This window comes from Trichosurus vulpecula, chromosome 8 (assembly GCF_011100635.1).
Source record: "Trichosurus vulpecula isolate mTriVul1 chromosome 8, mTriVul1.pri, whole genome shotgun sequence".
NCBI lineage: Eukaryota > Metazoa > Chordata > Mammalia > Diprotodontia > Phalangeridae > Trichosurus > Trichosurus vulpecula.
Genome location: NC_050580.1, coordinates 168,185,432 through 168,208,765, shown reverse-complemented (window position 1 = coordinate 168,208,765; position 23,334 = coordinate 168,185,432). Strand labels below are relative to the sequence as shown.

General features: G+C 36.7%; 1 protein-coding gene across 3 annotated transcripts in view; it reads right to left on the bottom strand.

The window, feature by feature from the left end:
• DMXL2 (Dmx like 2) overlaps positions 1–23,334 on the bottom strand; it is a 125,837-nt gene that overhangs the window by 17,885 nt on the left and 84,618 nt on the right. Inside the window, exons 25-35 of one of the 3 annotated variants that reach the window (XM_036735670.1) lie at positions 21,483–21,559; positions 19,364–19,494; positions 14,250–14,498; positions 12,812–12,990; positions 10,701–10,831; positions 8,429–8,514; positions 5,440–5,641; positions 3,715–3,832; positions 2,678–2,740; positions 1,746–1,832; positions 1,536–1,657 (exon numbers count right to left, since the gene is read on the bottom strand). In XM_036735670.1, the coding sequence (XP_036591565.1) occupies positions 1,536–1,657; positions 1,746–1,832; positions 2,678–2,740; positions 3,715–3,832; positions 5,440–5,641; positions 8,429–8,514; positions 10,701–10,831; positions 12,812–12,990; positions 14,250–14,498; positions 19,364–19,494; positions 21,483–21,559 (1,445 nt within the window). Of the gene's footprint in view, positions 1–1,535; positions 1,658–1,745; positions 1,833–2,677; positions 2,741–3,710; positions 3,833–5,439; positions 5,642–8,428; positions 8,515–10,700; positions 10,832–12,811; positions 12,991–14,249; positions 14,499–19,363; positions 19,495–21,482; positions 21,560–23,334 lie in introns of those variants that run through there. The other 2 variants (XM_036735671.1, XM_036735672.1) reach the window with 2 other exon arrangements.

The window sequence follows — 23,334 nt, the reverse complement described above, 5'->3', positions numbered from 1 at the left end:
CTCTCATGGCATAGAAAATGTGGATGGACTACTAGGACAGATTTGTATTCACCCTCAAACAAAATTTCTCCATCTCATATGGTAGTAAGGATGTAAAAAAGTTTGTTGAACTAAATTCCTTTGTTTCCATTCACCTATTCTCTAGCTTTACAGATTCCCTCAAAAGGCAAATTCAAATAATTGATTAAATAAACTGTGTATATAGGTAGTGTCCCACATTCAAAACCAACTAACAAGATCTCTACACCTAGATATCTTTATTAGGGTATGAACATCTCTTTGACTGATTTACAGAATCAGAGACATAAACCTGATGTGAATAAGGGCCATAAATCTCTATCAAATCAATCAAAGGTGCAAACTAGGTAGAACTGAATGAAAACAAATGTCACACAGGAAACATGCTGTGATTGATAGAAGAGAATCAATCATGTCCTGTGGGGCCTTGGACAAAACAGCAACCCAGTTCAGAACCCAACATTATAGTAGCAAGTCAGCCTTGTGATGGAACAGTTCCAGCCAAGCCCATAAGAAGAAACTGCTTTGGTGGGTGGAAGTTAAGGCCTCTCTTCTCCCTAAACCTTGATTGGTAAATGACCTTGCGAACTTTTAAAGATCAAAAAATTTGGATTTCCTATTGGAACTGGTAGTAGCATCCTCAAAACATCAGTAGTTGATGAAAATGTCTCAATCAAGATGGATAACTCACTGGACACCCTGAGGAAAAACAGCTCCTAGGCCTCCAAGGGCACCAAATCATCAGAGCCTAGCAGAGAGCTACACAGAGCCAAAGGGAACTTCATGGGAATTCCACATAGGGAGAAGACTTCCAATAACCTGGAGACTGCTGGATACCTCTTTCCTACACATGTGCTGTCTGAGCTCACTTTCCCTTGCCCTTTGTATGCACTTGGGAGCAAGTATAGCCCAGAATTCTGGGGAGACAGTTTTATGACAACTGCTTTTACTACACCACATTAGCAAATACCCCTTTCCAAAATCTCATTGTCTGTCTGCTTGATAATCAGTGGGGATCAAATCAGATGGGGGCTCATGAACGATAATACTATAAACACCTCAGTTCCTCAGGTTTACCCCTAGAGTCTTCAGAAGTAGTCAGCCACTCTCTGGGGACCCAACCTGTCAGCGGAGATTGGAAAAATGAGTTCTACAGTGAGCAGATAGTTGAATAAAATCAGCTGTTTTACTAAAAAGGCAGGGTGCTAGGAAATAAGACACCGACTCTTCTATGATTGGAGATGATAATCTACTTACTTAAGGATTAAGGTCTAAGATGGCCAATAGGAAAATGAGAACATAGTCTGGCCTATGAGGCAAATAATTACTTTGGTGAAGGTAAAAGAATGTAGTTGATTCACCAACCAAAGGGCTACCCACTAAAATAATCAAACCAATCAACACTTCTACTGTATGAACACAGAAACACAGACATACTTTTCAAGATGACACAAATTTCTTTTATGATTATTTAGTGTGTTTTCTGACTTTAAATAAACAGCACAAGAAAAACAAACCTTTTTGATTCTCTGTCATATTCTTCTCCAATCCATATATATGACTGACAGGCCAACAAAGAAGTAACATCAAGTTCTTGTACATCATGAGTTGATGCCAGGACAATTTCATTATTATTTGCCTGTGGGGGAGAGATAATTATGAGTAAAGAACTTGAATGGCATATTTATTTTAATGTTTAAAGTTTAAATTAAGTACATTTTTTTTACCTTATTAACTGCAAATGCCATAATCATGTCGGATTCTTTGTGGATGATTTTTGCTTTCCCTCCTGGGTAGCCAAGATCAGCTTCAACCTACAAAACATGTGCCACAAAGCTTTAACTGCAGGTGTGTGAAAAAATATGCACAAACTAACAAAGTGAAAAATAAATACATGCAAGAAAAGGTAAGCGGCCTCAAGATTAACCTCGACAAATTTGTTCAATTTCCTCAGTGCCTTAAAAGCACCCAAATGGCAAAGGCTTCTCTTTGTGATTACAGGATACTGATGACCAGGTGACTGTCACAAAAGACATCAAACATATCTTTTGTTGCTGGTAGTCTATTATAATAATAGACCTCTCCAGTCTGTTCCAAAAGTGTGTACGGCCACTTAAGGATGACGGTGTGAACCTCAAGGAGCCCAAAGTAAAAAAGGGGAATGAGCAATAAAGGAAGAAGCTATGGCAAAGAGCAACCTTGGAAAGTGATGAGAGGTAAAGAGGGAGAAGAGGAAAAGGATAAAAGAAGCAGGGCTGAAAAAAGTTAATAGGAAAGGAAATAAAGGAAAGGTGTTACAGATAGAAAAAAAGACAATGGGAGGGGAAAGGGGGTCAAGGAGGGGGAAAAAGATAAAACTTTTAGGAGCAGACTGAAAAATCAAAGGTGATGTGAACAAAGAGAGAAAGGAGGAGAGAAGACATAGAATCTAGGCACTTGAATGTAACTGATTCACTAGACATGAATAACAATTAGAAAGGAAAAAAGACAGAAGTAGTAAAAAATAAAGTACGTGACTGAGTTGAGATGGAAGGAGCCACTGTGCTTCTGATTAGTTTGCCAAAGTTTCGTGAGTCTCTGTTAGTATTACAGAATAAAGAGGTAGTTCCTTGGAAATTTTATAAAGGATCTTAATATAGGAGTTTCGGACACATACTACCTTGTTTAGGCAATCTTCCACTACGAAGTTTTGTTTGACCTGTTCTTCAAGATCTTCTACAGACTACACAACATCACACAGTCACAAACACAAAACACATGCATGAAATAAATTTTTAAAAGAAATGAAAGTATTACAATGGAAATGATCACCCCACCACTAAAAGAAAAAGATAATTATAAATTCTTCTTTTAGAAGCACAAAAATAAAAAGGAAAACAATTTGAAATGTGATGTCAATTAACACAAAATGTAGTGAAGGTAGCAAAATAGATATCTAGGAACACAGCACAAACAAGTTCAAAAACAGTTTCTTTTAAAAGTCCCTGTACTCCTATTTTCTGTTTTTTTGTGTGTAACTTATATTTATGATTGGGACTATAATTTTTAAAAGGAAACTTTTGGGGTGAGGTCGGGGCAGAATTAGTACAATGCAAATAGATAAATTTTACACCTATTGTGAACTTCTATGTCTTCCTTCATGAACTTAAGTGCTTAACATTTCTATAATTTGAAATAGATTTGTATTTTAAACAGTCCTAAAACCTTTTCTTGTAAATGGAATTCAATGGTGAAATTTCTGTGTAGCCAAGTTAAAGGAAAAATATTCTTTGACTTCGCTGTAATAGTTCCATCTTTGAACTATTATAAGCCTAATGTGAAAATAAAATCATATAGACTTTAGTTTTGACACAGTTGCTGGGAGTCTCAGATGTCTATGAAGGATTGTGTGTTTCAGTAATTAGCTAAACAAAGTGCTTAAAGATTTTTTTAAAAATTTAACTACAATGAAAATTTAAAATGTAGTAAATAAGAAAAGTAGAAGAAAAAAATGGCTACAAAACACAATATAAAAGTATTTCTTGGGGGCAGCTAGGTGGCACAGTGAATAGAGCACTGTCCCTGGAGTCAGGAGGACCTAAGTTCAAATCTGGCCTCAGACACTTACTAGCTGTGTGACCTTGGGCAAGTTACTTAACCCCAATTGCCCTGTCTGCCCCCCTCCAAAAACAAAAAGTATTTCTTTTATCCAATTACCTCACTCTGTTTTCTTTTCTTAGTAAATATATATCTAATAAATGTCTCTTGAAGGATTTCTTGTTTAACAAGGAAGTGCCAGAGTCGTTTAGCTGGAAATGCAGAGGAATCTCTGGATCTAGGAAAAAAAAAACAAGTATAGTTATTTTAGTTGAAAGAACACAGTGTCCATCTAGCAGTAACTTGCTATATTCAGAGATTTCTGGGGAACAATGTAGAATGGTCCTGCTCAATTATTATAAGTTGGTACATTCATAGTCTTTTATTTGTACTAATATTAACAACCTGCAATTTGGAAGATCCAGCCCCAGATGAGGACCAGTAACTCATGACTTTGAGGTGAGGAAATGAATGGATCCCTAAACAGTCTCTTTGACCCTGGGGTAGTTAGGATGGCCAGTCACATCATACAGTGTAAAGTGAGGAGTAAATAGTCCATTAAGAGCTGATGTCATTTGTAGTCCGCTTCAAAAATGCAGCCAAAATCAGCAGGCAAGGTGAAAAGCAGATTTTTATGAGATCAGGAAATGCAGACTTCTAAGAGAGAGTGAGGGAAGCATTAAGGCCTGACACTCAAGGCAGAGAGAGGGGTAGGGAGGAGGTGAGGCACTAAAGGTGGCTTTAGGGTACAGACAGGAAAGAGTTGCTACTCTTAAAGAGAAGGGGATGCAGGGATAGCTTTTCATGAAGCATTATTCAATGATCAGATGAAGTGACCCAAAAAGACCAAACTAAGCGATTACGTAAGGGAAGTTGTTGCCTAGGGTCAGAGTCCCAGATGCCATATTGAGAGCTGGGGAAGTAGATTTCAAAAGACTGTAAATTCTGGCCAGCCAAATCCCTAATCGTGGTACTAGAACTGAGTTAATATTGAAGCTCAAACTGAGAATTTTAGATGAGAAAACTAAGGAGAAAAGGCAAATAAATTCAGAGCAGGAGGGGGAACCAGGATTAAAACTATAAGAACATTTGTAAACTATGAGCTGCTGACCTTTTCATCTCAAATGTCTCCTGGCAAATCCCCTTTAAATACATAAAAGTCCATATTATTCCAGAAAAGGGCTTGGGGAAAAGGGAACTATGTTGTCTTCTCTTAGGGGGTAGGGAATATCAGTAAACAAGAAGTAGTGTAAGCTGGAAACCAGAAGGGAATATCCTACAGGTTTGATCAGAGAACTGAAATCTGAAAAATATCAGTTGCTTGCCTCCGGCACTCTGAAACACCCTAAATACGGGTGGATTTCGAAGATACAGCACTTGATTCAGGAAAGTTTTTTAGGGTCCCCCCACTTAAAGAAAAATTATCTTGGAAAACATGTCCTTTCAACAGAATACCTGTTACTGTAATTCAAGTATTAATTAAAATATGCTACAATGCTTAAGTTGTAGATCAAAAGATGTCATGTTTTTCTGTTTACTTATAATTTATCTTTGCTTTGTTGGCTAGACTATATTTCAAATGAAAGTAATCTCTAAACAAGCTAATTAGTTTTGTTCTTTTCAAAGCTATCAGCTGCACTCTAAACTACTGCCAACTGTCTGGACTATATTATATATTGGGGTCCACACAATGATGGAGTGTAGACTGAACAGCACAAAATATATTTGCTACTGAAAAGACGATTCTGAATGCCTACACTAAGCCTTCCTAACAATAGGTTTGTGACAAGTCTATATACATGAGGAGAATATCCCTCCAAAATAATTCTCTACAAGCTTTCTTACTTGAATGGAGTATTTTCAGGGTCTAACATTGCTTTATTACGAAGGGTAGCTGGTCCTGCTCCTACTGAAGTGTCACTAGGACAGGTATTGATGTAGTTGGGAGGTGGCCCCTCAAACTGGTCCATTTTCTCCTGTAATATCTGTTCCCAGTTTTCTAAATTTTTTATCACGGCAATGCCCAATGGAGAAGTTACAGGAAGATCTAAAAAAAAATGACAAAAATCAATATTATTTTAGCATCAATGAAAATTATAACAATGTCTATCACCAAATATATTTATAAAACCATAATTCTTATAGCTAATTTGCTAAAGTGAATATGAAACAAAAACAAGGAAAAAAATAAAAAACTTCAATCTCCATCAAGTTGACTACTCAAGAAACCAAAGTCATTACAATGCTATTAATACTATTTTGTGGAATAGGATCAGGAATGGACCTGGGATTTCATCGGTCAAGGAACTCCTAGGTGAGGAAGCCCCCTCTACTGAGGCAGGTTGGGGCCTTCTCTCCAACATACAGTCTTTGAGAACTGACTAGAGCACCGAGAAGTTAAGGAACTTGCCCACGGTCACACGATCACTATATGTTAAGAGAAACTTGAACCTAAGTTCTTTTTGGCTTCTATCCACAATGCTACACTGTCTGTTGATATTATTAACTAATTTTCTTCTTTAAAACAACCATGAATAATGTTCTTTTTCAGTAAATAACCTACATTTTCTACCATAATAAAAAACTTTAGTGCCACTTTCCCAAGAGTTGGAAGTACTTTTTTATGTCTTCTCATTTCCCCCTTAACATCTTTAGCTAGAGAGATCTTCCTACAACAATTTACCTCAGACTAACCTAGTGTCAACTCAGTGAATTCTGAGAGAGCCAGATACAGAACCCAGGTCTCTGTGGCTCCTAGTTTGGTATTCTATACAGAGGAGTTAACCATATAAAAAAAAATTAGAAGCACCAATTGAAGCCAAATATATCACAAGTTGTTTCATAAAAGAAGTTATTTTCATTGCCTTCAGTAATTAGAATGTGTACTGATATACAAATTTTGACCAACAGTTAATTCCTATCTATACGTGTCTATCTGCATCAATTATTCTTATTGGCTAGAAAGCATTCCCAGTCGCTTACCCAGTTTTCCTTGACAAACATATGCCGATTTTAGGCTATGGACCTAATTTCCTAGGATATAGTTCCCCACTGCCTAGGACCACGCCCAAGATCCAAGAATACTGGATTATTAGTGTCAGTGTTGCTCTCCCCTGGCTTGTACATGTGACTTATATGTACTTTAAAAGAAAAGCTTTCAAAATTATAGGTACAAATATAACGCATTTCTATACTTATTAACTGAGAACAGTAAAACACAATATAAAAAGTACAAAAGGCATTCATTTTACTCTGAAGTGGGAAGATGCAACATGTAGGAGCCAGGGACAGATACATGGTTCCTGAGTGCTAACGGATGGAAGACAAGCAAACAGGGCCCAGACATGGGTGGAACAGGGCAAAGATCTCTCTTGATATCAGAGGTCTCAAACCAAGCCCCAGTCTGGTGGTGGCAGTGGCAGTCTCTCCATGGATCTGTTCTACTTTCACTTGCTGGGGTTTCTTTAAAAGGGTTTTTTTTGGGGGGGAGGCACAGAGCTCTTAATCAAGAGGCAGAAGAACAGAGAGAGAGTGAGAGAAAGAAAGAGTAGAAGAGAGAAAAGAGAAGGGAGGGGAAGGAGGGAGAGAGAAAGAGAGAGAAAGAGAGAGAGAGAGAGAGAGAGAGAGAGAGAGCGCACAATACTGTATGAACAACTGGGATTTCACAAGACCTAGCAGCTTCCACATTAAAAGACTAGATCTTGGAACATTATATTTCAAAGAGCACAAAAGAGCTGGGATTTCATGAAGAATGACATATCCAGTAAAGCTGAGTATAACGCTAAATGAAAAAAAGAGGATATTTGATGAATTCAAAGACTTTCATGTATTTGTAACGAAAAGACCAGAACTCAATGAAAAATTTGATATAAAAGATCCAGAATATGAGGAAATCATCAAAGACTAATAATCATAAGACACTGATCAATGTCAAAGAGTTTACTTACGATACATGAATATTATTAATACTAGTAACTATTAATTATTAGTAATAGTATTCTTAAAACTTATCATTAATAAGGCAGTATGAAAGAAAGGTTGCGACTGAGTTGTATATGATGAGGTGATTCTAAGAAAATAAAATTGGGTAGGAAAAGGTAAAAAGGAGCAATTATCTCATAAAAATGGGGTGTGAAAGGAAGAACTAATACAGAGGAAGCAGGTAGGGCTGGAGAGCTGGTGATATTAGAACCTTACTCTCATCTGGTTTGAAGAGGAAACAAAGTATATATGTGAAAAGATCTAAAAGTCTTCTGAACTTCTAGAGAGGTGAGGAAACTGGAGGACAGGGTGGGGGAGGGACTTTTAAAATAGGGTTTAGATTAAGATGAGGAGGGTGGGCTGAATAAGAGAGGGAATTTTAGAGTGGTAGGTAAAATAAGGAATATTCCATTAATTAAAAAAAAATTTTTAAGTTAACATAGGTGTTTTTTGTGGAAAGCAGATTCCTTTCAGAATTCTTTATGTAAAGTTGAATTTGTGTAATGCAAATTTACATAAAGCAAGAGCTGTCTACGTACTGGAAGATGTTTGTCTAGTAATATGCAGGTTCACAATACTTCCCATGAAATTATGAAACCACACTTAGGCTTCCAGAATAAACAAGGAAACTATCCAACTTCCCGCAGAGTGCCTTTGCATGGGTCCAATGAAAAATTACTTTTGCTAAGAAAGAAAAATAGATAACTAAAGTTTAAAATAAGCAGTGGTTCATTCAATCTTAAATTCAAAACTTTTCCCTTTAAATCAAAAAAAATTTTAAGAACTCTGGAAAGGCCAGTAATTCCTGAGAAATAATTAAAGTAAATTCCTCAAACACAAACACAAAGCTCACCTGAGAATTCCAGACCAGCAACAGGAAAGAAATTTCGGACATTGTGAAGTGCGAGTTTAACCATTGCCAAATGTATAAGGGCCCAGCTGTATAAAGAAAATGATCTCCATTAACTCAAAAATAAAAGTTAGTTCTTGCTGCGGACTTCCCCTGCTCTCTTTCCCCTTTAAGGAAATTACATAACAAAATTCCTAGACAGACCGTTACAATCAAATTCAAACTTTCTCCATGTTCCCAGGCCAAATTCCAGTTTCAAATACTGTTCAAAAATTGTTTCAAATATTTCAGATATTCAAATATTTTGTGTACGCTGTTTCAGCCCAACTCTCCCTCCAGAGATGTGTGTGTTTTTTTTTAATGGGATTCATGGAGTCTCTGAAAGCATAAGGAAAGGGAGGAAAATGTGATATGTTCATAGAAAATGTGATTAAATAATTCTAACTCTTTCTTTTACCCCTTCTACTTTCTAGCGGCTTATACCTATCAGTCATTCACAACTTGGTATGAATTAATCAAATTAACTTCTGACCGGCAACACTCGCTCTCCTTCCTTCTACTCCGGAGGAAAATTAATCTTAGCTCCTCCTACCTCCTCCAACACTTTGCTCCACTATCCATCTCTCTCTCCCCTTTTCATTACCAAAGTTTCTGAAAAAGTTGCCTAATACCCAAGGCAGTGTATCTTCATCATCTGCTTTCTCTTCAATTTCTAGCAATCTGGTTTCTATCCATTTTTCTAGTCTCTCAGGTATCACTCTTGGGTCCTCATTCTCCCGATAATTGCCAAATCTTGCCATTTTCGCCTCTACATGTATCACATACGACTGACTTATCACTCTAATGATATCATATCTTCATCACCTCTCACCTAGATCACTGCAACAGCTTCCTAACTAGTCTCCCTACCTCAAGCTTTTCCCAACTTCAGTCTATCTTCCTATGTCAGCTACGAAGTTGACACAGTGATTTTCTTTGAATGCAAGTATGACTATCCCTCCCAAGTCCTCTCCCTCCTCCTCCCCCCCTCCACACTCAATAAACTCCAGGAGCACTCTATTACCTCTAGGCAAAATACAAAGTGTCTCTGTCTAGCTTTTAAAGCTCCTTAGGCCCTTGTTCCAACCTACCTTTTCAGAATCATTTGCCTGTTACTCCCCTTCTCATACTTTACTATCCAGCCAGACTGGCCTCTTCTCTGTTCCTCCCACAAGGACCCCATCCCATCTCTCTGCCCTTGCACTGGCCATCTCTCATGCCTAGCATGAACTCCCTCATCACCTGTACCTCCGAGAATTCCTCTGCCTTCCTTCAAGATGGAGTTCAAGTACCACCTTCTACATGAAGCATGTCTTGATTCTTGACTGCCACTGCCCTCCCTGCCTGAAGGCTTATTTATAAATAAGGTATTTATCATTTATAAATAGCTTATTTATTCTATTTGCATATACATGCACGCATGTGCATGCACACACACACATGCATACACGATTCCCCCATTAGAATGAAAGATTCTTAGAAGTAGGTAATGTTTTATTTATAATTTATAAATACCTTATAAATAGCTTATTTATTCTATCTACTCACACACTCACATACAAACACACACACACACACACACACACACACACAATTCGCCCATTAGAACTGTATCTGTATCAGTCACCTTCATATGCCCTCTTGGTTCATACGTTTCCCAACTGATGGGAACCACCTTAGTTTTCAGTTCTTTGCCACTACATAAAGAACTAATATAATTTTGTATGTATGGATCCCTTTGATCTCTTTGGGCTGTCAGCCTAACAATCACACTGCTTCTCTATGCCTGGAATCTAGCCTTCCTTCTACCCTCCCACACTCACCTGTAGAATACCTGCTCAATTCACATATCACATTCATTATGAATCCTTCCTTAATTCTTTCTAATGGCAAAGACTTACTGGCTCCAGGACTCACAATATACTTTGTTTGCTCTTCTTTAATTCACTTATCATGTTATTTTGTGTTACAGTTACCTATGTGTGTATATATATATATATATATGCGTGTGTGTGTGTATACACATACATATACACACACACGTATATACATACATATATATATATATATATGTATGTATATATATGTATGTATATATATATATAAAAAATATTCCCACACCAGACTGTAAGTTCTATAACTGCAAGGAGTATGTCTGATCTAAACTCTGTATTTCCCTCAGCTGCTGAGCAAAACGGATTACGATCAATATCTACAGACTGCATTGTTCACTCACCTGTAGGAGTTTGGATCTCTATGTTCCTGGATTTGTGTGTCAGAAAAAAAAGCATCATCCTCCTCTTCATCACTATGAATGCTTTCATCTGAATCATATATAAGGCCACTATCAGATAAAGGTAGAAATGGCTGCAATGAAAGGTAAAATTATTTTTAAAATACAAAATGAGCCCACTTTCTAATTTAGATGTGACATTTAAATAATATCAGTCTCAGACTGAAAATTCAAAATGGGGTTTACTGCAATTTGGGTTCTTGATACTAATAAGACTCTCATGGACGGAAAACATATGAACCCTCACTGACCAAAATGTCATTCTGAGTGTAGTAAATATGGCAAATAATTAGAAACTTAGAGATTGGAATGCAATAGGAACAAGAATGGAGCAGACACTTAGGGCAGAAAAATTTCCCAACAAATCCCTAAGAGTATTTTTAATCCCTGGTTTATTATTCTTTTCTTTTTTGAGGGGCCGGTGGGGGGGTGGTAAGGAGGCATTCAGGGTTAAGTGATTTGCCCACATTCACACAGCTAGTAAGTGTCTGGAGCCACACATTTGAACTCCTGACTTCAGGACCAGAGCTCACCCCACTGGGACACCTTGCTGCCCAGAATCCCTGGTTTATTATTTCATAAGACTTTAAAAGACAAAGTCTCCAGGAGGAGATGACACAAACTCCCTCAAATAAAGTATTTCAGTAGCAGTTAAATGGGGTAGACAATCAATGCCCTGAAATTATCAAAGTGAACCCAAAATACAAATTAGAATACAGAGAGAGATTAAGCCTAAAGATTTGGATTAAAAAGTTGTCTTTTTGAAGCACTGGAATTTAAAAAAAAAAAGCTTCAAGAGTCACTTAAATATTCTGATCCAAAGGTTTAAAAAACTAAGTGGGACTTTTAAATAGCACCCAGGCCCATGCCTTTATTTGGCAGATAAAGAAGAAGGCTCAAGGTCACAAAACTGGTTAGCATGGAAGTCAGGCCTACAAGTCAGGTCTTCCAACTCCCAATATATTTGATTTAACAAACATTTATTAAACGTTAAATATGCACAATGCCAGACAACAGGAGAAACAAACAAGCAGAAGACCGGGTTCATGTCTTCAGAGTTTACAATCTAGTTGAGGAAGACAGATATAAACAACCATAACATAAATCAGCAGATGCTCAGTATCAGATGAGCAAAGCAGAGAGTAAGTAAAATAGAGGAAGAGTTTATGTGCAGTTTGATAGAGAAGGCGACACCTTAACTGAATTTTAAAGGAAAGGCAGAATTCAGAGAAGTGGTTAGAAAGGAGAAGACCCCTCTACATGGAGGGACCAACAATGTGAGTATGGCACAGAGGCCAGAACATGCCTGGCACATTCAGGAGACACCAGCCCAAGCTAGAAAGAATGGATGTATTAATAGCCGATTGAATACAGAGACTAAAGTAGTAGGAACGAGTCAAAGACAACTCTTTAGGAAGAACAACATACACAGTGGTGACAGCCCAATAAGTGGAAAGATCAATGCACAGATTATATGCAAAGCATAGCTATCTCTTCTCAGGAAAGAAACAAGGGATTATGAGGGAAGGGTCTCACATAAACTATTAGTAACTTTATCAACTGTTTTTGTTTAATTGTTTTTCTATGTTATAAGGAGGGTGGAGGGTTCTAATCCCAGGGCTAGGATAAGACCCAGAAACAAATGTGATCTAAAAGCAAGGGCATTCAAAAAAAAAAAGCATGTGGATGTGATAAATATATAGAGAAAAAAAGAGGGACAAAGACAGAAACAGAGGAGGGAGGAAGGTAAGGTACAGACATGCAGTTTGGCACTAAAATCCAAGGAATTCGTTAAATCCATGGATATTTATATTTCTGAAAGTGTCAGATTTGACTGGTTATGTAGTGTTATACTCTAAGAAATTTTCATTAACTACTTAAGTGCATTAAAATAACCCATACTTTTCAGTCATAACCCAGATTGCACTGCATGTACTTAAGTGTCTTACCTTAAGTGATACAAGACCCCAGAGCAGATGTAGGAATATAGATTTTTGTTACTTGGCTGAAATAGCATCTTAAGAGTTAAAATTTGCATTCTTCATATACCTTACCTTTGCAACAAAATAATCCCACATACTAAGTTCTGGAGGGATAAATTTTTCTCTGTAAGATGGTCTTTCTGCAGGCACTGGTGGTGGTGTTGCATCTTTCACAGGTCTTCCAGGTACTAGCATTCTCATATTAAAACGTCTCCGATGCTTATCTATTTCTTCAGAAGGAACAGGAGGTGCTGATTGGGAAGGAAACAGAGTTCATTTTCTACTATTTGTTTAAACAGTTCATACTTTTCTTCACCCTACTGTTGAAAAATCATAGTTTGACCAAAATTAATTAGAATAGCATTTGAAGGAGACTGTTGCAATTTTCCCAGGGAAATACCAGCCTGTCAACAGCATAACAGGGCTTGGGCAGACATTACAAAGGCATCTTGCCCCAATATGGCTTGCACTTTTCAAGTGGAAAGAAGCTGAATTAAGAATTACTTAAACAAATATTACCGTAGGTCCTACAGGTATCACAAAGAAACATGATGCCTGCCTATTAGAATTTGCACAGTCAGGTTCTAAATTCAAAAGCAATATAAATTGAATAAATGAATGGTACTATTTTCTGTACCTCTTTTCCAATACAATGGTACTTCTCCCAATTTCTATGTTTCAAATACCTCTGACAGTGGCTCAGGAATCACACATTTCAGTTCCTCAATGACCCAAGGATATAGGTTATTTGGCTCAGATGATTTAAATTTATGTAGAGCAATCAGGTGCTCTCTTACCAAATATCCTTACTTATCTCTGGTACTTTCTGTTAGTCATTCGGGTTCTATCTCTCCTAGGGTAATGGTCAGTGTGGGTTTAGAACCCCCAAAGAAATGTAATGGACTTGGAAACATAGTGGTTCTAGGCAGTAGGTAGGAATTGCTTGATACGAGAAGCATCAATGAATGAAGCACTGTGTGATGGTATTTGTGACACAATTACAGTACTATTTACAGGGGGAGAGGCCAGAATGCTCTATCACACAGTGACTTAATTTTAGAAAAAAAGGAACAATAATAAAACGTGAACATTAGAAACAAGCATGCTGGATGTTGCTTAAAAACTTTGGACTTGGATCTGGGTTTAAATTTTTGATATACTCTCAGGAGCTGGTTATAATTCTATCAGTAAAACATTCCTTTTCTCTTGAACATTATACTTGAACCTTTCTGCTTCCTTGTTTGCATCACTCAAACATGTTTACATTTTCCCAACCTGAAAATATCTAGACTACAGATAACAGACTTTCAAAAAACCATGTTATTCATGATTATCAAGGATCAGTTGTTCATTGCGGTACTAAAGGTAGTCAGTGTAAATTGTGTATCAAGGATTTAATAAGGCAATAATTTTTTAAGTTCCTAAAAATAGGAAATTGAAACTGTTTTACTCTAAAACTCAAATTATGTACGTTCACATGCAAATGCTAATGGCATCAAAGTTATCTCACCTGAAATATTTTCTGATTGTCTTCGAGGCTTCACTACAAGTTTCACTCCACCTCCAAACACAGCAGCCCACATCCGATTGTTTAATGGGTGGGCTGCTAGTCTAAATAATTCATTGAAAGAATTTGTGGCAAGGGCATGTATCAATAAACTTAAGTAGACAGCAACAACAGCTTCACACAACAAGATGTTCAGTTTTGGTTGGTCTTCATCTCGAGCAGAGCTTAATAGATTGATAAGGGAGCTCACACCTGCAACATTGTGGGACAATCAGTTTATAGTACAGAAAGAAAAATATACAATCTCCTGGGTATATGCATCTATAACAGACAAAGTACAAACTTTTCTTGAAAAACTGTGCCATATTTATTGGGATCATTATTTTGCTTAATGGCTGAAATTTTCATTCTAAAAAGCAGTTGATGGTGTTATAAAAGTATTTAGGTTCTAGGCCCAAAACCACCCCCCACACACTTTCATTAAGATTTAATGTTTTCAGCATCTAGAGCATGGGTTCTTAATCTTTTTTGTTGTCATGGATTCTTTTGGCAACCTGGTTAAGCCTATGGACCCCTTCTCAGAATGTTTTTAAATGCATAAAATATATAGATTATAAAGTTACCAAAATATTTAAAAAGCTAAGTTCATAGACCACAGGTGAAGAACTCCTGATATTGAGTTACACAGGAAGTGGTGGCAAAATTAGCTGGAATTTTTATCTACTATATCTTCTTCATCAATCAATACTTGGAGCAAAACTGCTTCAAATGATTTAGAGGATTTCATCATATGGCTGTTGATTACTTGAATTTATTGCTTTAAAACTGCCTCTTCATAGAAAATTTATCTATTGGAGAATGGTTCTTGGTCTTGTACATTTGAATTGGTTCCTTACCTATCCTGGATATGAGACCTTTATCAGAGAAACCTGAAATACAGATTTTTTCCTAGTTACCTGCTTCCCTTCTTCTAACTTATTACATTAGATTTGTTTAGGCAAAAGCTTTTTAATTTTAAAATTTGTCTATTTTTTATTTTACCCTCTCTATCACTTCTTTAGTCTTATCTTCCCTTATCTATGGATCCAAAAGGTAATTTCTTCCTTGGTCCTTCTAATCTGTTTATATGTTTATATCTAGGTCATGTATGCATTTGGAGCTTATCTTGGTATATGATGTAAGGTGTTGGCCTAAACCTAATTTCTGTCAGATTGCTGTCCAATTTAAAAGCAGTTTTTGTCAAATGTTGGGTCCTCCCCCCAGTAACTGGGGACAAAAAAGAAGCTGCCTATAAGGGAACAATGATGTAGAAAAGAAACTAACATTTACCTGACAAAAAGCCATGAATTATATTTAGGAATTTTTTCCCCTTTCAAGGTCTCAAATTTGGAGCTTCAGTACCTTTGGTCTAGGAAAAAAGATCTAGGCTGATCATAGCATCAGACAGGGAGGGAAAGGAGAAAGTTGGTAAAAAGTATCTAGATCAGGAATATTAGATTTCTCATTCCTGGGCTCCAGTAAGAAGGCTTATATTTAATCCACCATAGGGAGAAGAAAGCATATTCCTTAGATAAGCTTCTGCTTTTAGGTCATAGGATCATAGATTGAAAACTGGAAAGGACCTCAAAAGGCATTCATTCAATTCTTTCATTTAACAGAAGGAAAACTGAGGCTCAGAGAGGTTAAAGGACTTGTTCAAAATCACATAGGTAGTGAAGGGCAGAGATGAGATGCAAACTCAGATTTCATCGACTCCAGGAAAGAACAGTACTCTTTCTATTACACAATATTGTCTTTCTAGTTGCTTTGGGAGTCAAAGGAGATACAAAATGGATATAACTTAGGTCATTTTCTTCCTTTTATTTTCTACTTTAATAGGGGTGAAATAAAAGAAATTACTTCTCCCCTCCCCCTTGACTCCCATATTTTCTGTACCTCAACAATTCTGAGAAAATGTGAAGGTTTTTCCCCCTCCATGTTACTCTTCCTGATGAATTATTTTGGTTGTCAGCAACAGTAGGAAACCTGAAGAGCTAGTAGTTGAAATGTATTAATCACCCTGTTTGCTAAAATAAAAATACAAGATATAAACAGTGGTTACCTGCTCTAACCAGGAACTAAGCAGGTTTACTCTGGGTCCAGACCTGTGATTTTGCTGGTGTGAAGAATTCCCATTGTAGAAACTCTCTCAACTGAGAGAGACTGACTACTTGTCTCTGTAACTTCTAATCTTAAGGTGCCACATGGGGCACTGCCAGTGTAAGAGACATGTCCAGGATTACATAGTTATTACTTCTCAGAGGCAGAATTTAAAACCAGGTCTTCTTCATTCCAAGACTAAACCTCTAGCCACTAAACCACACTATCTGCATGCTGACTTGTTTTACCAGTAAACCAGTTGTTAAGGAGAGCTGAACTCCCATTATATAGAATGCACTGGAGTTGAGTAAATTAATTCTATTCATATCTAATTCCTTACACTGACATCATAAAGACATAGATGAGACCTATGCATGCCCCCAGTGAAAGGGAGCAGAGAATATTTTAGTACTTTTCATGAATGAGAAGAGAGTTAAACTAGGCAACATAATGAATAAAAATTAAAATATTCAGAAAGTGAGGTTCTTTGGAAAATAATTTTCATTTTTCCAAAGGTCAAAATACATAGTGTTCATCATGCTTTGGAGCTTCCAAAACCAGAAGGCAAGAAGGAACAGCTTCCCTGGAAATAGATCCTACAGAATGGTGAGACAATAATACCTGAAGGAATATAAGAAGTGAGAACTAGAGATAGTGGCAGCTATCCCCTCAGGGCAACAGCAGAAGTCATCCTTCTTCTTCATACAGATGGTCTGTGATCTTGCCCAGAAAAAAAAAAATGATACGGAGAATAATATTCTCAGAGCCCTTTTCCAGAAGGATTACCTCACATACTAAGAACTGAATCTGAATCATGGCTGGGCACACTAAGATTTGTGATCTTTTCTCTAGGTAAAGATTTCTAAGATTGCTTCTTCTGTATCTATGTAGCACTTAGAAAAGAAGCATAGTATTTCCACCCGTGTAGAGGTAGAAAGCAAAACCATCTATAAATGAGAGATGAGGTGGAAAACAATAGGGTACAAGAGGGAAAAGTAAGTTCACACTATAAATTCTAGTTGGGAAGCCTAAGAACTCTGGTTAAGAGGTAATGGATCTACAAACCAAGAACTGGGAACTGCAGAAATTAAAAGTCCTCACCAAGAATTCAGTTACATGAGTGCATATGAGGGAGGGGAAAGCCAAAGAGTATGAATAGCTGGGTATCAGTCACTGATGTCAGAACTCCAATACTTAGTCTGAAACACTGTTTTGCCAAAGGGAGATGAGATCTAGCTTCAATGGACTATGTAAGACTTTGAGTAGGCAGCACTTTAGAGCCTTGAGTCTTGAACCCAGGGCTGGGAGGAAAGGAATATATTATTTGATTCTGGAAACACATTTATAAACACTGAAAGAATGACATAGGCTTGGCAAAACTGGCTAAATTCAATAAAAGGGTTGGATTACACGACCCTTCCGGCTCTAAATCCTATAACCAAAGGAAATGACTCATTATGCCAATATACCAAAGAGGATTGCATTTGGCTGAGGGGCCTGGGTACTCTCCTGTCAGAAGGAACTTAATAGGGTAAATGTAAATTAGGTTTAAAAAAAAGTAACTGAACAAGCACAGGGTGGGGGAAACAAAATCAGATAATTCATACTAAAAAAGACTCATGAGTTACATAGTGGACAAAAAAGTTAATTTAATTTTAGGCTACATTAATAGAAGCAGAGTGTCCAGAAGGAGAGAAGCACTCTATTTTCCAACTGTACTCTGTGCCCTGGTGAGACCAAATTTGGAACACCATGTTCAGTTCAGTTCTAGGTGCCACATATAAAGAAAAACACTGACAGCTGTAAAGTTCCTAAAGGAGTTTTCAGGGTAGGGAGAGGTAGAGAACCAGGATGCTGAAGGGACCCAGAACCATGCCATGAGAGAATCTATTTAGGTTGGAGAAGACTCAAGGAGAAAATGCTAACTGTCTTTAAGTATTTAAAAAGCTATGTAGAAGAGTGGAAATTTGTTCTTCCTGGTCTTAGAGGGCAAAACTAGAAGAACAAAAGATGCAAGAAGTAGTAGCAATTAGATCTGAACATCTTTCCCACCCATTAATAGGCCATGTGACCTGCTTCCAACACAAGAAGCCTAAGTTACATGGTGGGATGACCTTCCTGACAGGAAAAGGAAGTTATGTCACAGGAAATGCAGAGAGAGAGAGAGAAAGATATTATGGCTGCTAATAACCGACCTCATGATTGTTAGAACTGAGCAGGCTGACTTAGCTGTACTGTGAGTTTGTTTTGGGGAAGACCCCAGCAGGGGGTCAGAGAGGTTTTGGGATGGTGAGGCTCCAGACTGTTGTATTGTGTATTGAATGTTTTGGGTTCCTTGCTGTTATGATGAAGTGGGCTGACTGGATAAATGGCTTGTGGGATATGGCTCTCTGGTATCTGAATAAATGGTTTACTACTTCTACCTTCTATGTGGAGAGTCTCGTATGCTTTGCGATACAGAACTACATAGGCATTCTGACAATTATCGTCTACATTGTTATTATTGCCTTTACTGTAACATAAGGATGCTGCTTTTGGTTCAATATAATAAGAAAAAATCCCGACAACCAGACCTGTCCAATAGTATAATGGGCTGATTCAGGATGTAGACAGTTACCCATCACTAAATGTCCTCAAATAAAAAGGCTAAATGAATGTTAAAAGAAGTCCTGGTCAAAAACTTTCACAGTTTCCTTTGATTTTCATAAAACCCACCTACCAGTCCCTTATGGAACTCTTTTCTGAGATATAAACTCAGAAAACCTGAAGATAAATAACAACTCATCTATAAATGGACATATCATCTTTTTTTGTGCTTTGTTTTGTGCAGTTCACAACAGCAAACTTGCAACTTAAGAGTTCTAATTCTCTGTATTTGATGTCACTGAAAATCACTCATTCAATCTCCTAATTTTTTAAAAAGAAATTGTCATATTGCAAGCAAAAAAAAAACAAACCACCACATAAATTCCTCTTACCTGGCCACTGAGCAGGAGATGAATTTGGTGTTGCATGCTCATCAATACTTTCCGTTCTTAGTCTTCGACGATCACTTAAAAGAAGCCCTTGGTAAGCCATTCCAGTAAACTGATTTGCCTCGGTTTGGCTACTAAAAATAAATGAAGCATTTCTAGTGGGAATCTGAGAACATTCTTGAAATGAAATTCATTACAAATGTTTAATTATTTGTATTTTCAAAACTAAGGTGCAGAGGATGTAAGTTACACTGTATTATGGGAGGCTATCTAATGACTTTAACATTCTTTACACTACTTGTTCTTAACAAAGAAATAAGGGTGGTAAGCAAATCACTGTCACATTCTGTTATATTTCTAAGCCACTAACCTATTCTGGCAGTAATATAGGGCAGTAAGTTTATCCTTAAACTGAAAATAGAAAGGACCTTTAGAGAACTGTATTTTAAAAATATTTAATCCTCAGGTAAAATGTTTCCAAATAATTTCTTCTCTGTAGTAGCTATATTTTAGTGCTAGAAGAAGTAAGAAGCCATCAGTGACATAATTCAGTGGTGGTCAATCCAAACTTTGGTCTGAAAAATTTCCCTCAAAACTAAAATAGATCAGTTGATTTGTTAATAGGCACCCTTTTGGGCGGTGGGGGAAATCAGTCAATATGCTTTTATACATTAAGATGCCCCACAGTCATATGAATCAACATTCTTTTTTTTGCATTTTCAAATGTTTATTTAGTCTTGCTTAGAAATGGTCTAATTAAATTAATATTAATGTATAGCCCATTCTGAATTAGCAATTCTTCATATGGTACTTTAAAAAAAACCCTTATGTAAAACTGCTAATTTTCAAGGAATAAATTCTACAAATGTAAATTTCTTATATTTTATCTAGTTTATTGAGATTTTCAAAAATTATTGCTTCTAGCATTTAGCTATTCATACTTTAAATTAAGGGGTCAGAGCCTCAGGCCCAAATCCCGCCCACTCACAGTTCTTATACAGCCTCAGAAGCAAAGAATGGTTTTTATATTTTTTAAAATGACAATTTTTTAAATGTAAAAATCATTTTTAGTTCTGTGTGGCATAAAAACAAGAGATCTGGATTTGGTCCACAGGCTACTGTAGGTTGTCAACCTCTGCTTTAAATCATGCACAGAATCTCAAAGTTGGAAGAAAGCAGATAGGCTAAACATTTCAACCCATACCTAGTTATGAATCATCTCACAATATCCTGTTAAAATGGTCATCCAGGCTTCACTTGAAGAGTTCCAGCAATGAGGGACTCATTAATGAATATTTTTAAATGAAATCTGGGCTATGTATTCATGTGATTTAATTTCTCTATAATTATTATATCCCAACTATCAGAATTCAAAGTATACAAGTTATAATGAACACCACTTGGCATTGAGAAAATGAATTTTTTTAATCATTTCTTCTCATTGATATATCCAAAGGTATACAAATTATGATTATGTCCCACAGGAATACAAGTTTTATTCTTTAAGCCAAATTTAAAGAATATCATTTTCCCATTTTTTCAAAAGGATCTTCCATTTATAATGAGAACATGAAAGAAGCTTTAATAAAACAAAATGAGAAAAAGTCTCATAATTTTCCATGAGAGTGAAATCCAGCCCACTCTATTTATTTATAAGTTTCTTTCTAGATGCCAAAAACTGATGATTAATGTGGAACTCAACTTCAATGCCATTTTGTCATCTTCTACACCGTCTGTTCTTGGCACTTTTTAAATAAGAAAGACTAGCTCTGAAAGGAACCTTTTTGGGTTATTTGGTTGTTGTTTTTTTAAAGCTACCTATTTAAAATATCAATTTTAAAAATGCAAATGCATACAAAATACTTCCAAATTATCAATCATATTTAGAGAATAAATTATGTATCAAGTATCTACACCAGTTTCTGGTGCAGAAATCTAAAGTAAAATAAATGATGCTACAAAAGTGTGAAGTGAGCTTCTCCTCTGATTCTCCATCCTTTATTACAATACATATAAGGACACAGAACCTTATTAAAAACAACAACAACATAATTCTGAAACAGATTCATTCAATGTGGTTTTTGTGTGTCTGTATTAGTGCTATTTGTTTAGGGTTTTTTACCTGTAGCTGTGACTGTCACATAATGCTTGGTAAATAGATGCAGAAAGGGAAGCTGCTAGTGAATGAAGTGTGTGCACCTAAAACCAAAACAGCCAAAATTATGTTTTGTACTAACATTTCTATACAACAGTAAAATACTCAGAGATCAAAAATTAGCCAGATTCTCATTGTTGTCATAAATATAGTTTGATTAGTAACACAGGTATGGATTTAAGTAAGATAACCAGCCTCCCCAACACTCTGGACTGATCTAATCAATATATGTTGATGCTACGGGGGCATTTCTCACTAATGCTAAAGATGAGTTGAAGTACTAATGAATAACTTTCACTGGGTTCTAAGGACAACAAAGTAAAATGAGAATTAACCTGGAAATAAATGATTGGTTTAACATAGGCTTGTCCCTGAAGATACCCCAAGCAGAAAATAACAGTAATAACACCAGTGAAAATAGAAAAAAACAAACCAACCTTTATTTTTAGATCAGCAGAACTGGATCCATTTAGCAAATTACATTTACATCAAACTGTATTAGAACGGTACTCATGGTCCAAAGGAGATTTTAAAGCATTTCCAAAAGTAGGGCAATCTATTCCAATGAAGAAAGTCTATCCTAATGTTTTAAGGGTAAAAAGTTTCAAATCCACCAGAGCCAGTATATCAATTTGAAACCTATTACTCAGCTGAATCAATTTCTCTAGACTTACAGAATATCAGTGCTTTAGGGATCCTCAGAAGTCTAATTCCATGATGTTTTTTGAAAGTTATATTCAAATCATTAAGAACCAAGAATGTTTATTATATTTTCATATATCATTTCAAGCTCTCCTCTTTTCTATATTTACCTAACCAGTATAATTGTAATCAAGATACTTGCTACATACAATTAGAACCATGATTTCGCTGGTATAGGTAACTCTCTGGGGAGGAAACTCTCTCTACCAATAGAGGTCTGCACCTTTTCAAACTTGTATCCTAAAGAGATGATCAGAGTGTTGAGAAGTTAAGTACCTTCATCAAGGTAACACAGCCAGGATGCGTCAAAGGCATAATTTGAACCCAGGTTTTCCTGGCTCTCAGGACAGTTCTCTATCTACTATTTCATAGTGCACCTAACTATACTAAATATTAATAGAAATTAATTAATTTTATACCTTTTCAGCGTATACTCATAGATAGATGAGGCATCCCCAATATAGTAATGTTATCAGTCAATGATAGATCATTTCTATCTTACCCCCAATTCCTTAGGGCCTCCACTTCTGACCAACATTTTTGGCTTATGCATGTGGCATGAAATCTTCTATCTCCCCTTCCCCCCAGCATCCTCACTACAGTTTGTCGATAAACACTTCTATCAGGAACTTTATCAGCAGATGCATACAGGGGATCCCTCTCATATGAACAGAAAAGAGAACTCGGTCCTCTAAATAAAGAATGGTACAGGGGAAACCTGGTCAACTCTTAGGTTCCCACCCAGCCCCCTGTCCATTCTTGGCATGACTCAATTGTTTAATTCCTCAGAGTGGGAAATCAAGGTTATGTTTTGTGGTACTATGGGCAACTAACTCCAATCTTCCTTAGCTATTGCACATGACATTCCAGGACCAGAAGGGAACTAAAGAATTGCAGAGAAACACCCAAGGAAGTTTCCTCCTTTCCCAGATACCAAAAAGGCTAGTCATTTTTGATATACTGATCATCAGTCACTCACTAATATTTTATTTGCCTGGAAGGTATGAAGAAGCAATCATACTTGCTTGCTGAATTAGTGCTTCGCTTCAAGTCAAATATATAGAATGAAGGAAGTACAAACCGGCTAATAAGTGACAAAGGTGATTGTCACACTTAT